Below are 16,335 nucleotides of genomic sequence, written 5' to 3'. Positions count from 1 at the left end.
CAATAAATAATGTTATGTCAGCAGGGGTATAATAACCCTCCCCCTAGTTTTTTTGTTAATTAATTAAACTTTATTATTTGAATCATATCAATAACTTCAAAATGCTATGGTTAGAATACAAATAAATCACAACTCACTAGTTAAACAATTATTAAGAATCTGTTTGTTTTTTTTTAAATATTTTTAAAGTTTTTTCGTGTTTGTTTCCAAAACATATTTTCCTATGTTTATTTCCTGTAAAATATTTCACAATAAAATTGGTCAATGAAAAATATTTTATAATCAACCTTCAAACTTAGTTTATTTGCTAAAAGAAATTTTCAGTAATATTTGATGAATAATGATTCACTTATAATATCATCTAACTATTTCAACAATTACCTCCATCTTACCATGACCACCACCACCTTCTTTATCACCATCACAATAACCACCTCGCAACTTTTTCCATCATCACCATCATCTCACTACCACCTCCTCCTTCACCACCACCACCACCACCATGACTACCACCACCACCTTCTCTATCACCATCACAATAACCACCTTGCAACTTTTTCCATCATCACCATTATCTCACTACCACCTCCTCCTTCACCACCACCACCACCACCACCACCATGACTATTTTACCACCATCATCATCTTGTTGCTGCCACCTTTTTCGCCTCCTCCACCACCACCACCACCGCCACAGTCATCTCACCACAATCCCCCACCACCAATGTCATCTCACCACCACATCATTTTTCACCATAATCATTACCACCACCTCCTCTTTCATCACCTTTTTTTTCACAATTATCACTACCATCTCCTTCACCACTATTATTGAAAAATATTTTACAAGAACAAGAAAATATATAGAAAAATATTTTACATGTAATATATTTTTTATTTGTAAAATATTTTACATAAAACAAAACTATTCCAAGAGTCATAAAATTTTACAACCAATTTGGATAGGTTGTTTTTAAGAATTCAAACTACGTTGGTTGCATCTTATGTGAATCATCCAACCTTTAAAAAATGAACAAAAATAAAAATTAAGAACAAATTTTGGTTATGCCAAAGAGAAATAGAGAAAAGGAAATTTCATCTTCTCTTGAAAAAAACTTTAATTTAGCTCATAACATCTTATCCTATTTTTAATCAAGTCTCCAATCGTTTGATCATATCAAATTATTTATTTAGTTCAAGTGTCTCAAAATAAACTCCAATTAAACAAAACTCAAAAACACGTGGTGAATTTATTGTAGCAATAGACAAAGTTTACTATGAATTGCTATAGTGAATTTACATTTGTGCCCCTCGGTGGAAAAGTTGGAAGGCTGGGATATAAAGGTATTTTGGTCTTTTTACGTTGATGCATTCGTCATTAAAAGATTGAACATGAGTATTATTGTCATTTTCATATTATTTTGTACAGTAAAATATTCTTATACCCCCAAGATCAATGAAATTTAAACCCACTGACCAATGGTATTTTTAACTTTGCACAAACTTTACAATAAGTAAAATACTTCTTTGCTCTTAGATAAGACAAAATAGCTTCTATGCATTTAGGGGTGTTTTAGTACTTTCACATTGGTTTATTTGTTATTTTTAGAGTTATGGGGGGCTTTTTAGTAATTTATCATTTATTTTTATTATTAAATTATGAGGTGGCGTCCGTGCTCTTTCAACGGCTTGTGCGATGCCACTGTTTGTTCGAAACCGGCCTTCTATCATGTCACTAGGAGCTTCGTCATGTGCTCTTTCTCCTGGTATGGAGTGTGTTAGTGGTGGTCCGACGATTTGTCATCGATGGTCATTTCTTCTTTCTTCTTCCTACTTTTCTCTCTCTTCCAATTAAAGTACATGTTTGTCCCTTTTTTCTTTTTGTTTTCATTTTCAGCCCTAATGTTTTTTTATTACTTATTTTCATCATTGACCCTTTTGGAAAGTTTTTTATGTTTTCAATTCAGTCCTTAAATTACAATTTGTCATATATTTTTTTCACAAATTCGGTACTTATTCTTTTGATTTGTCATTTTTACCCTTGGATCTTTTGTTAAAGTTTTATTAGTATTCAATTTTATCCTTCAATCAAAGTTTATGTTATTTTTTTTTTAATTTAGCCTTCATTCTTTTGATTTCTTTTTTCTCTTTGTTAATTATTTTTTTCTTTTTGATTTAACACTGCAATTTAATTTTTAAATGCCCTCAAATTTATTTTTTATTTTGGTTTCCAACCTTATTTTTTAATTAAATTTTTTTACAAGGTTGATTTTTTTCCTGGATATATCCTTCAGTGTTTGATTTATTTGAGATTGGGCTTCATGATTTTTCCATTTGTAATGCTTTCAATTTAATGACACGGGTTACAAATTTTAAGTATTAATACGGTTAGGAATTCTTTTTTTTTCCTCATTATATTTTGCGATTTTATCATGATACATTGTTTAAAAAAATGTTTTATGGTTACCTTCATATTTTTTTCTATCAGTTTGTCTTTGTCTCATTACCTAAACCACGGTTTTTGCAATCTATTTTGGGATAAAAAGGTTTTTTTTTAAAAAATTGTTTTGTTTTGTGTGTTAATTTTTGCTGATTTTTTATTTTATTTTTTATCTTTTATTTTACTTTATACAAGCAGGTTTTGTCTTGTACAAAAAATAGTTATTTTGAAATAATATTTCTTATATGTTTTTTTTCCTTTTATTTTATTCACTCTGTTTCATATGTGTTTTTATTTCTATTATCTTTTATTGATTTTAATGAACAATTTAGTGGACACAAATAAGTAAATTAATGTCTCATTTTGCGAGATCAAATATCTTGATCTACGTCTATCTCTTAATTTTTTCAGTTTCTCTTATAGTTATTATTAACAAAAAATTTATTTATTTACATAAATGATTATTAGATGTTTGGATAAACTTTTTGATTTACACTTATAATTTATATTATGTAAAAAAACATATCAAAATAGTCTGTATATTCAAGTTTTTTTTAGAAAGAAAAATTATAACATGTTATGGAGCGCATATCAAATCAAATTTTTAGTTGCCCTCTAATTAATTTTTTTTTCACCATTATGTTTTAGATTCTTTTATGTAATTGATTTTTTTCTTGATTTCATCTTTTGATATTTGATTTGTTAGAGATTCGACTTCGATCTTATCGCTTTGCATTTGTGTTTTTTTTAAATATTGGTTTTGTAATTATCTTTAATTTCTTTTTTTTATAAATTTATCCTGATCTTATAATTCAGGTCACGAGTTTTGCATGTCATTTTTTAATATAAGTTTGTTTAGAGTTGTTTTGTTTGTGTTTGATTTTTCAAGATATTATGCTAATTCATTTAGAATTCAATTTCATTTCTGTTTATCTTTTAAGTTATTAGTTTTTTAGGTTGTGAATTTATCTTTTATTGATTTTAATAAACAAGTTTAGCAAATACAATCAGGTGAATATCTCATTTTGTGTGGTTGAATATCTTTATTTACATTAATCTCTTAATTTTATAAATTTCTATTTTAGTTATTGTTAACGATTTTTTTCCTCGTTTATTTACATAAATGATTGTTAATTCATTTAATGAGATACTTGAATAGGCTTTTCAATTTATACTTTGAATTTTTTATGTTAAAAAATACATTAAAGCAGCCAACATAGCTGATATTTAAAAAAAAATCGTGACCTACAACGAAACTCGAGTTAAATTGCTAGTTTATCCTAAATGTTATAACACTAGATCATAGTGATTTTTCAAAATTTTTAGTTAATATAAGCTAGAGAATTAGAGAGAGAGAGAGAGAGAGAGAGAGAGAGAGAGAGAGAGAGAGAGAGAGAGAGAATACAATGATTTGATTCTAGAATTTTCTTTTAAGATCACTTTAGACTTATTTTAGTATATCGGGTGAAAATGCTTAACAATCATGAAAAAACTTATTGTGGATATATAACAATTAATGATATCTTATTAATTATTCTCTAAGGTTCACTTTAAAGATAGAGACCGACACAAGAAGGGAAGAGAAAACAAAAATGATAAGAATATCTACACCTATAATTTCTTCTCTTCTTTATCCATCTTCTTCTTTAAAGTGTGTCTCAATAAGTAATAATGAAATTTCACTAATTATTTCTCAATCATCATTAAATTTCTCAATAATCACATGCAAATTAAATATAATTGGTAAACAAATCATAATTTTGCTCATACCACTTTACCCGACATCAATTTTACGTTAAATATGATTAATAAAAACAATTTCACCCTTCGTCCATCCATTATCAATGAAAATTCAGAAATTCTACATTAGAGGCTAATTTAAGGTTTCTTAATCTCTAACTATCGTTAAATTTATATGAATAAGGAAATAACATTGTCATCTATGGATTACAATTGGAGCAAAATTGAAAAAATAAAAAAAGTTTAGTACTCAATTGATAAATTGAGTAAACATTAAGCACTAAATTTAGGTTTCCCTTTTTCCCTTAACGTCTTCATTGGATCCGCATCTTTTATTCCCTTAATACCCCTACTCAAATTCAAATCTCAAACCTCCGCTCCCGCTCTCCAAGCCCATTTTCGTAAACTCCCCTCCCTCCTCTTCCATTTCAAAATTCAAAAACCCACATAACCAGACCCCTCTCTCCCCCACTCTCACTTCTCTCTCAAAATCTCTCTCTCTAACTACGAGAAAAAAGCTCTCTTTCTCTCTCTAGAAATCACAGCCAATGGAAGGCAACGAGCAATTTCCATGTCCGTCACCGTATCCCCAGCCGTTCAAAGACGTATCGAATTTCAAAACCCCAAAACGCCCTCCAAATCTCTCCAAATTTACTTCTCCGAGCTCTCAATTCTTCACTGCTTCAAAACGAACCCCAATGTCCTCCTCCTCCTTCCGTCCTTCCTTATCAGGCCAGTCCAGGCCCAAGCCTGCTTCAACCACGGCCCGGAGAAGGCTCAAGGCGTTCGAGATCGAGCAGTCACAGTCATCAAGAAAGGCACAGATTAGGAAAGAACAGGCGCTGAAAACACTGTCGAAATCTCTCACTACTTGGATTAATTTCCTGTTCGAAAACCCTAGTGCTTGTGGGTGCTCTTGCAATTTCACCCAGAATGCGGTGGTGGGGCCCAGTGTTGTGGTGGGGTTGGGGAAGAGGGAAGGTGGGGCAGCCGGGGTGGGTGATACGTGGAGGAGTCCGAAGAGGAGTAGGGATGTGACGTGGCAAGGAGGAGGGGGTGGTGGGGATGGTGACGTGTTGAATTTTAAGAGGTATGGAAAATTGAAGGAGGGATTGAAGGAAGTGTGTAGTGTGGAGGATTTGATGGAGAGAATGAGGGTTTATTTGAGTTTGGGATGTTGTAAGGAAGTTTTTGATGCTATGGTTCTTGTTGTTAAGGTTTGTAAAATTGTGGGGTTCTCTTAATTTTTTGTGGGTTTTGTTTGTTTGATTGATTTCAGGGAGTTATGTTTGTTTAATTGGGATTTCGATTGCGGAATTATTGTGGGTTTTATTGGTTGATTAGGGGAGGATTATGCGTTTTGTTTAAATCTCGTTTTAGTTGTTGAATTGTTATAAGCTAGTTGCTTGATAATTGTGGGTTTTGTTGTATTTGACAAGGGAAAATATTGGTTAAATTATGTGTTTTAATGAAAGTTTTGTTAGGAAAAATAATTGGTAACGTTTTTTTAAAAAACTTGATTAAGAAAAATCATGTATTTTAAGTTAGTATGTAATATGAAGGAATTATGTGTTGTTACTGAACATGGTAGTGGAAAATTAAAGAAGCTGTAGCTTTGAATAATCTATTTTGGTGGTATTGCTTTGGGAAATTTATTTGCTTTCCTTCTGATTTGGTTTAAGTAGTTGCATCGGTTTCTTTTGTTCAATTTGATTAGTAAAAATTAATGTATTTAGTGCCATTTTACTTAAAATGTAGGGATAGTGAAAGGAGATATTTTGTTTTGTTGGACTTGCCTGGGCAAACTGATGTGTTTTCTTGTGATTTTAGTCAAGAAACTGTTGTTTTCGATGCAGAGAATTGAATATTTTTATTCATTTCACAGACTATAGATGAAGGGAGGTTGAAAATGAAGCCACATTGTCCTATTGTAACAGATTTTGGCATGAAGGAGAAAGCCATGCGAATTCTCATGTGCTATAATCCAGTTTGGCTTCGAATTGGATTACAAATTATTCTTGGTGGCGATTCCTTGTTGCCCAGTGGAGATATTGATTCTGATCAAGAAATATCATTCTTGAAGATGGTGATAGAGAAACAATTTCTTTCACATACTGGACTAGCAAAAACTTATGCTTATAACAGGAAGGTTGAAGGGTTATATAGACCAGGTTACTATGAGTCCTTGGGAAATGTTATATTGAAGAGGTTTTTGCTGCTGGTTCTTATTCTAGATAGAACTAAATTACAGAGTGGTCTTTCTTTAAAGTATGGAATTGATGGAGTAGATGGGGGTTCACCTCTTCTGTTCGTTGTGCAGTCTAGTATAAAGTCTAGCCGTCAAATGATTAATGGTAATTTTTGAAGTTCTTTATTTTGGTTGTTTACAGATTGAGTTATAACTACATCCTATTCATTGTAGAATGACTTTTATCTCTAGATTTCTTATCATCGGAGGTAATGCACGGAGAAGGGAATCTTCTTGCACATCTAGTGGTCATAGGTTACAAAGTATCTTATCAACAGGTATGTAGTTCAGTCCTCGTAATAACTTGTTTATTAGCACTTGCATGTGTGTTTTTTCAGGATAAAAAGGCTAGTGCTGTATCATCATCATTTTAAATCTCTGTTCAAAGTTAAAAAAGGGGCTAGACACTCTGCATTGATAATAACATCTCAAAGTTCAATTTTATGAACACTGTTATGTTTTTAATTGGTTAATTTACCAACAAAAATTTATTTTGGCAGTGTTCCCTCGTTGAGTATGACTTCAGAGTGACAGATTTATTTGCGGAGCTTCAAGATGGAGTGAGGCTTTGTAGAGCCATCCAGCTCTTACAAAATGATTCCTCTATTCTTATGGTTGGCCCTTTTTTCCCCTTTCTTGCTCATTAGGAAAATGACTCTTTGTAATTATTGAACATTATTTGTCTTACTTAGTTGGGCTTGTTATGTGGCAGAAAATGGTAGTTCCATCAGATACCCGCAAGAGAAATTTAGCAAATTGTGGCCTTGCCCTGCAATATCTAAAGCGTGCTGGTGTAACATTGCAAGATGAAGATGGAATGACAATCTTGGAAGACGATGTTGCTAATGGAGATATGGAGCTAACTGTTTCTTTGCTCTGGAACATGTTTGTTCACTTGCAGGTTTGTTGGGTTTTTCCTATTTCACAAAGTCTTTGATTTTGGAATTGTAATATTCAATATATTAGGAGTGATTAAGGTTGTTGACTGGTTATAACTTTAATCAAATTCCACAGTTGCCTCTTCTGCTCAACAAAACAACCTTAGCAAATGAAATTTTGAAAATTCACGGAGTTAACATGGTATGCTTCAATCAGATCAGTTTCCTCTTGCTTATTAAATGTTACATAAAGTCTCTCTTTCTAGCTTTGAACTTTAAAGAGGTAGCTGAGATTTCTTTCACTTGTGCTTTCTGTATTTCTTTTCATCTTTTTCTCAAGTCATTTTCAGAGCCGCTGTATATTAATGTTGCTCTCATTGTTTTCTATTGCATAGGACTCCGCTAACATCAGTCCTGGTTCCTCTCCTTTGGAGTTGCTTTTGAGTTGGATTCAGGTATGGCTGCTATATAGAGAATATATGCCACTACGTCTATGCATGGATCTCCTCCCCCCAACCCCCCACCCTCCTCCTCTCACTTCTTGAGATCACTTATTCATGTCAGGTCTTTTCCTTTTTTGTTTTGGCAGCAAAAACATGTAGATTTTATCAATTTTTTTCTGACTTGCTATGCTCATTTAGTAGTTTTACTTGCTTATGGCCATTGAAATTGTTTCTGCAGGCAGTTTGTGGAAAATATGATAATAAAATTGATAATTTTGCTTCGTTGGTTGACGGTAAAGCCATATGGTGTTTGCTTGACTACTATTTCCGTAAAGAACTTTCTTGTTCTCATTCTCCAAAGGTACGGAATGTCTTGCAGTTTTATTGGTTTTCAAGCTCTACAAATTCTTCTTTCTCATGTTTTATTTTCACTTCATCTTTTTTCACAGGATCCTCATGAAAGTAGAAGAGAAGAATCACTTATGTCAGCTATTGATTATACAGATTCAGTCCACAATTTCTTATTGTCACAGAAGCTTACAACATTACTGTGGAATTTTCCTGAGGTAAAGATCATAAACTATCTGTCTACATGCATAACGCTTAACCAACAGCTGACAATCCATTTATATGTTTTAAGGCATGTCAACTTGAGAAACAATAAGTAAAACATTTAGACGTGTTGAAGTTGTTGGTTTTTAAGGCATGGCATATTTAAAGGACATCTTGAGAAAAAGTTTTGTACTTTTTAAATGACCTGAAAATTTGATTAGATCAGCTTGTCGGTGGCTGAGAAATTGGCCTTTTATAGTGTCAACATGTGACCTTGTTTCTTGATTAGAGATATACATGTTTGAACTTTTGTCAGAAGTTATGTGTATGACTTTATGTATTGTATTTACAGGTTCTTCATATCAGTGACATTCTTGAACATAGTGGCGCAATTAATCATCGAAGTGTGGTAATTTTATTGGTGTTCCTCTCATCACAACTGACTGTAAAGAAAACCATGGTAAAGCTAGAATTCTTTTGCTGGATAATGACTGAGGCAACACTCTTGGGATATATTTTAATAATTCTTTTCTGTTTGATAGGATCAACTGAATTTCCATAAACTATTGTGTTGTGATTGTCAAGAGAGGAGAACTTCAAGCGTTGGTAGGTGTTCTTTAAGTTCAGAAGCAGAGCTGGACCAAGACATAATAGATGGCTCCAGTACAGAAGGTTTCCACCTTTAATTTAGTAGTAAATCTCTTTTTGGTGTTTCTTGTCATTATGTAAATATTCTCTTTCCTTTTCCTCTTATTACTGAATGTTTTCAAATGTGTACTTAATTCAAAAGCACCGAAGTTTTCAAAGGGTTTTGCCTCTTGGGTCCCATTTCGAATGGGAAATAAAGGGATGAGCATTACCTTTCATTAAATTTGTTTCATATATAAAAACAATATGTATGGCTTATGATGAACGAGATATATTTACCTGGAATGAGATTAAAAGAAAGGATTTAAAACTAAAATGATAAAATGCTAGCACCATTCACATGTAGTTGTAGGAATGGAAACGAGAATATTGGTTTTAAAGCTCTCTTTTTTATCTGTTATTTGAACTTGTTTATGCAGATGCTGCTAGAAAGTTTAGGGCTATTAAGGCTTGGTGGCAAGATATGGCGGAACGAAACAACAAATTCATCACACAACCTGGTACTTCTGTTTTGGATTGCAACTCAACTAGCAATCTGGGCATCATCAGTCAAAGAGGTATTCTCATTAAGTTTTCTTTTCAATTGAAAAGTGCACCTATATTTCAAATTGCAATAATTGTTCTGTTTAAGTTGTTTGATATGATCTTTATTGAAGTTTGTAGTTTTTTCTTGTTTGCAAATTTGTTAGGAATTGCCATGCTGTTCAGTTAATTTCTGTTTTTAGAGGCAACAATTTAAATAGTTGTAAATTTTTCCCTTTTATGGAAATCATCTTTTCATGGATTGATCATCTAAGTTTATTAGAAGTAGCGCATCGCTTCTTTGCTTTATACCATAATCTTTGATCACTAATTTCTTCCTTCGAACTAACAATCAATACTGTTTCAGAAAATGCTGCAAAAGTAATACAATCGCACTTTAGGAGATCAGTTGAACGCCATAACTTTTTGAAGATGAGAAGAGCGGCTTCCTTTTTGCAAACTGCTATTCGGGCTTGGTTAATGGTGAAGAAGAGACCATTCCTTTTAAAATTCAGTAGTGTCACGGTTCAGGATTTTAGATGTGGTACGTACTTCTATTCGCCAGTTCATTTGTATGAATCCCTGCAAATTCTGTTTAGTTACTCACGTACTTTTTTGTTTGGTTAATCATGCAGAAAGGTGGAGCCAGGCTGAAAATCTAGGGAGATATGTGAAGTTCATTGTTGACCGGCATAGATTTGTCAAGCTACGAAGAGATGTTATGCTTATTCAGAAAGCCACGAGGATTTGGATCAGACAAAGACATAAAAGTGATTGTGTTGGTAATCTTGATGTATCCACTCTTGATATAGTCAATGCTGCCATTGCTGTTCAGAAATTCATTCGTGGTTGGGCAGCAAGGTCTAGGTATAAGGATGTTCAATTGGAAAAGGCTTCATCCACGTGCCAATTTGATGGTCTAACAGTTCAGCTTTCTTCAAAGACTATAATTTCCAGGTCCATCCACGAACAGCAGCTTGCTGCTACTAAAATTCAAATTCATTTCCAAGGTTGGCTGTTGAGAAGGACATTTTTAATCCGGAAGCAAGCTATAATGAAAATTCAAAGTAATTATAGATGCTTAAGATGTCGGAGGGCTTTTCAACAATTTTGTATTGCTAAAAAGTCAGCCATTGTTATTCAGTCTTGTGTTCGTGGATGGATTGTAAGGAGAAAAGTGGGAAGATATCGGTATCTCATTGGTGTGCTTCAAGTAAGCTATCTGCCTATTGTGTTCCTGTATGCACATTTTTTTGCATCAAAATATGAGTTACATGCATTTATGAATTGATAAATAATGCATGTAGAATCCTTAAACTTATAGGATTTAGCTTTTGTGTTGGTCCATTTACTTTACTGACAAAATAACTAATTTAAATGCCACTTGAGGGTTGAAGGGGGAGATTGCGAAAATGAGTTTCTTTGTTCTTTTTATCACGAGTAAATGTTCTATGTGGGTGCTAACACTTAGGTTAAGTACTAATTCTGCTGCCTATCAGAAGTGGCAAAGGTTTTCATAATTGTTGAATTCCTGTAACACCTACTTGCATCTAGATAAATGTTTGTTTATTTTGTTCATTTGTCTGAATGAAATTCACTTGTATATAGCAACTTGTAAGGCATTACATGTGCATTTCTTGCTTCTATGTGCTATCTGAATTCAGCAAGATGGTGAAGTTTTTCTACTGGGTAGAATTTGCTTTACTTACTGTGGTCCTGGAAAAGCTGGGTGTTTTGGGGATGATTTCACTACAGCTCCAACCTTAAAGCATTTTCCATGAAATATCACTGCTTTATGCTCTAGACAAACTTTACCTGAAGTGAAAAAAATTTCTTTTATATATTTTAAGTTCCATTATGTTCAAATGAATCCAGAGATACTGCCGGGCTTGGCTAATAAGGAGGGACTTTTTGTTCCAAAAACAAGCAGCAACACAGATTCAAAGTGCTATTCGATGTTTAAACTGCAGGACAGCATTTAAGTCTTGCAAAGATGCTACGATTGAAATTCAACGGTTTGTCAGGGGACATACTACTCGGAATAGGCTATTAGGTATTTTGTGAAAGTCTTCTCCCAAAGTTTAAATGCCTGCATCTTTTCTTTGTTTAACTGGTTGTTCATTTCTGAATTGCTTATCAAGTTTAGCTTGCTTGGCTTTCAATATATTTTGCATCTGATTGTTACAGGGGCTTCTCACTTTTCTGGAGGCATTGCTAGTTACGGAAATTTTCTAACCTCAGGAGTCTGCTTTCAGAGCTTGAAACTGAAAGTAATGATGTCTTCAGTTTTGAAGCTACAAAGGTGGTGGAGAGGCATTCTATTTCTTAAACTCAGAACAAAGTCTGCAATTGTTATACAAGCTCATATTCGAGGTTGGATTGGCAGGCAAATGGCCTCTAGAGAGAGGCAATGTGTTGCTCTCCAAGTAAGACTGTGACTTCTTTTGAGTTCTGCTTTTATTTTTTACAGGAAATGGCTTGCACATTTACCAGAATATCTGATTGAGTGTAAGGTCAAACCATTTGCTTGCCCTTGAATTTTTGGTTGGTTACATATTGGTGTGATTAAAACAAAATTTCCTCTACATGGTTGCCTTAACTATGCATATAGAAAACAAACTTCCTCTGCATGGTCCTATCTAACTAGACATGGTGTACTCCCAACTTAACTGCAAAATGCTTATGTTTCTCTTTTGTCCTTTATTCTGTTTGTGTTTTTTTTTTTTAGTTCTTTCTTTGAAGTCTTGGTATTCTCTGGTAATTGTGTCAGTAGACCTTTGTCTCAGACCAATCACCTTATACAGTTGGCTGTTATGTAATCTTTGCCACTCGTGAAGTCAATGAGCCTGTAAATTTAGCTGAAATTGGCCTGCTTCTAGATTACGTTTGACACTGCTGTTTTTGGCTAATAAACAGTAACTTTTTGTTCCAGAGAGAAGCAGTGTTAAAAATCCAAAGTGCTGTTCGATGTTTGAACTGCTGGAAGGCGTTTCATTGCTGTAAACAAGCTGCTATAGAGATTCAGGGGTTTGTCAGAGGGGAGATTACTCGAAATAGGCTATTAGGTTTGTGAAAATTTCTTCTGAACTTTAGTTGCTAGCACATTTTATTTCACACAAGCTCTCTGCATTATTGAAATATGGTTCGAGTTTAGTTATCTTAAGAATATCTGGCATCGGACTGATGCAGGGGCTTCTCACTTTCATAGAGCTACTGCTAGTTATTGCAAAATGCAAACCTCAAGAGTCTGCTTGCAGAGTTTGGAATTGAAAATAGTGATGTCTTCTATTCTGAAGCTGCAAAGGTGGTGGAGAGGTGTTTTGTTGCTGAAGCATAGAGCAAAATCAGCAATCCTCGTACAGTCTCATGTTCGAGGTTGGATTGGCAGGAAAAAGGCCTCTAGAGAGAGGCAGCGCGTTGTAGTGGTTCAAGTAAGACTAATAGATCTCTGCTATTATTTTTCTATGTTGCATTTCCATGGTAATAAAGCTGGTTCGTTATAACTGGATATCTGATTAAAATATTTCCAAGTGATTACAAAATTGAAAACTTTTTTGCCCCTGAATTTAGTAGTCGTTCATGTATGACTTGGATAAATACAATTTTCTTTATGAATCCATGTCTTGGTCACATGGCGTTTACTTAAATTTGACACACTGCTTTCTCTCCACTTTCTCTGTCATGGGTGTATATTTTCCCGGATCCAAGGTGAATTAGTTGCTTCCCTGAAGCCTTGGAAGTTGGAATTGTTTTAGCTTTGGCACCTTTCTCTGTGCATCGGTCTCCTCTAGTCAGCCCAATTATATTCCTGAGTTGGCATTTATATTATCTGCCCCATTTATGATTCAATATTTTCCGTGGAACATATTTCTAGGCTAACTGACATTCGACAGTTGCACTGGAAAGGTACATATTTCTAGGCTAACTGGCATTTGTAAATTCAACAGTCGCACTGGAAAGGTTTCCTTGCACGTAAAAATGCTAGAGGGCAGCTCCTGGATTTGCGCCTGAGAATGCAAAATTCTGCTAAAAATGTGGATGACAGCATGCGTATTATTAACAGGCTCATAGTGGCTCTTTCAGAACTATCAAGCATGAAAAGTGTTAGTGGCATTCTTCACACTTGTGCAACTTTGGGTAAGATTTTTCTTATGTCTCAGATCTTTTAGAATTTTGAATGTTTTGATAGTGTTATCCATGCTTTACTGGGAAGTAGCATGGGAATCAATGGTGGTTGTGGAATTATTGTAGCCTGCATAAAAAACACTCATCTTTCCTGAAGCAAGTACTGGTTGGTTCGACATTATCATGACATGATTGGACAAGATGCAAAGACACTTGCTTTCACTAGCTTGTGTTGGCATGAAAACTAATGCATCTCCATGCCATCTTACGCAGTTCATGATCTGTTATTGAATCTTCAATTTATTGAGTGAGCATGGATATCCATTTGTCTTTTTAGTTGAAATAATGAGTCAACCATATACTTCTTGAAAGAAGGTATCATTTTGTATATTTATTCCAAGTTTTTTTTTTTTTTTTTTGCCAGATATGACTACAGAACACTCTCAAAAATGTTGTGAGAAACTTGTGGCTGCTGGGGCAATTGACAACTTACTGAAGCTGATTCGCTCAGTCAGTCAAAGCATGCCTGACCAGGAGGTTTTAAAGCATGCACTCTCAGTTCTCCGGAATCTTGCCCGTTATCCACATTTGATTGAAGTGCTTATTGACAGTCAAGGAGTAGTAGAAATAATTCTTTGGCAATTGCTCAGGTTATTTTGTTATGTTCTGATTAGAAGTCAATGGTATGTTTTTATTTGCTATGTATGAACAAATTGTCTTTTAACTAATGTTGTCCAGGAACAAGGAGGAAGGATATTTCATTGCTTCTGAGGTTATGAAGAAGATCTGTTCACATCAAAAAGGCGTTGAAATGGTGCTGAGGAAACCACCCATTATAAAGAGGCTACACAGTCTTGTGGAAGAATTAACAAGGAAGGCAAACTTCGAGAAGAAGTAAGTTGCTGGCATTCAGAACTCTATTCCCTTACAATTATACTTGAGATGAGTGTAACTGAAACTGCAATGATTTTTATAGGGAAAAAAACCTAGTTTTTGGTTAATTTTATAGAAAAAAACATGTTATCACAATAAGCAAAAGATAGCTAAGTTCAATACAACCTATCTTTGTGCAGGAAACCTCGCGGCATGGCAGTGAGGGACAACATGGAAAGAAGATTACGGGAGGCCGTCGAACTTTTGAAACTGATAAATAGCAAACTTTGGTAGTCAAACTCGGATACAATTTATGCCTGTTGTATTTCTAGTAAATTTTTATAGTGGCACTTGTAGTTGCCCTACAAGGTATGGAAAATGCAACATTCTGGAGCTGTTCCAGGGCCATGTTTTTAGGCGTTCTTGCTATTGCCTTGTAATTTATCTTTGCATGCTTGAGCTTGGAGATCTTCTGATCTCATTGTGTCTCAATTTCAAAGGTTCTTAGTAAAGTAAAGAGTGTGTTGAGAGGTGTGCAGATTTGAGATGAAGTTGATCTTCTTTACTGATAAACTGTAATGAATATTGGATCACTAATTGTCTTTGTTTTTTTCTCCCTCCCTACTTCTAGGGCAGAGGACATGAAGTTGGAACTAGAACACAGCACTGTTCTACTCCTGCAAGTGCCTCGTAGATGCCATGAAAACGCTGCGACGGATCAAAAACCACTAGACAAATTGCAAAACTATGTTAATTATCTTGATTTATTTATGCCAGGGACATATATTAGGAGAAATCTCATAAGATGCTTTCTTATCTACGTTTCTTTATAATTAATCAGAATTTATCATGAAGCTAAGCGCACAAGGGTTTGGCAAAAAATCAACATAGTTTTTAAACCAGGCATGAAACGCTGATCTAGGACAAGTCTCTTGATAAAATGGATTGACCTGAATTATCTAAATCAATTCAATTCAATTTTTTTTTAATTTTATTTATAAGAAAGTTAAAATGATAAAATTTTGAAAAAAAAGAAGAGTTTTCCTAGGCTTATTGGTTGTAGATCAAGTTGGATTTTTGATTGAATTATACCAGGTGAATTCTTCTTCTATTTTTATTAAAACCTGGTTTGACCTAGACTCTAGATTAATAGAGTCATGAGTTAGCTTGTTGGATACTTAATTTCAATTCACTTGGTCAATTTGAGCAAAACCAATGAAATTATGTAATCTTCAAAGGGACAAGAAAGATGAGGAATTTATATCGATAAATTCTAGTCTTATCTCCTCCTTGCTAACCATGTCTCAAATAAGATGATGCCTAAACTCTATATGTTTTGATCTAGCATGAAAAACTGGATTCTTAGTCATTGCAATTGTTAACATGTTATCACATAACATAATAGTAAGATCAGAGACAATTTGCTATATATCAGAAATGATTCCTCTCAACCATAATCTTCAACAAATTCTTTCATTTGCAACAATGTATTTTGCCTCATCATAAGACAAAGCTAAAGAACTTTACTTCCTAGAACATCAAGAAATCATATTTGTTCTCAGACATAATATATAACTAGATATACTCTTTTTATCATCATAGCTTCCAACTCAATCATTGTCTGTAAACCCAATTAGCCTATTATCTTCTTGTTCCTTGTACATTATCCTTTGTCCCCTGAAGATATCACATGATCTTTTTTGCTGCTGGAAGATGAAATGTGCTTGGTTCTTCTATAAATCTAGAAATTATACTTACTAGAAGCACTATATTAGGTTTTGTATTTGTAAGATAAATCAAATAACTAACAAGACTTCAAAACATCTTTGAACCCATCTTAACAACACTATCATTCTACTGCAACTT

General features: G+C 33.9%; 1 protein-coding gene across 1 annotated transcript; it reads left to right on the top strand.

Annotated features, from left to right (window-relative positions):
- The first annotated feature begins 4,654 nt into the window (after positions 1–4,654).
- Positions 4,655–15,020, top strand: LOC7458538 (uncharacterized). Its single transcript, XM_024598642.2, has 22 exons — positions 4,655–5,397; positions 6,066–6,534; positions 6,621–6,706; positions 6,929–7,042; positions 7,141–7,329; positions 7,443–7,508; positions 7,702–7,761; positions 7,988–8,110; positions 8,199–8,315; positions 8,654–8,761; positions 8,844–8,973; positions 9,369–9,506; positions 9,839–10,015; positions 10,107–10,684; positions 11,347–11,524; positions 11,659–11,897; positions 12,404–12,536; positions 12,661–12,902; positions 13,419–13,608; positions 14,021–14,246; positions 14,335–14,490; positions 14,670–15,020. Exons 1-22 carry the CDS (start codon positions 4,729–4,731, stop codon positions 14,761–14,763), a joined length of 4,482 nt encoding a protein of 1,493 aa, XP_024454410.2. The 5' UTR covers positions 4,655–4,728; the 3' UTR covers positions 14,764–15,020.
- Positions 15,021–16,335: the final 1,315 nt, after the last annotated feature.

Source organism: Populus trichocarpa, chromosome 4, assembly GCF_000002775.5.
Source record: "Populus trichocarpa isolate Nisqually-1 chromosome 4, P.trichocarpa_v4.1, whole genome shotgun sequence".
In the NCBI taxonomy this organism is placed as follows: Eukaryota; Viridiplantae; Streptophyta; class Magnoliopsida; order Malpighiales; family Salicaceae; genus Populus; species Populus trichocarpa.
Note: the sequence above shows the minus strand (reverse complement) of the source record. Positions and strands in the feature narration are given on the sequence as shown.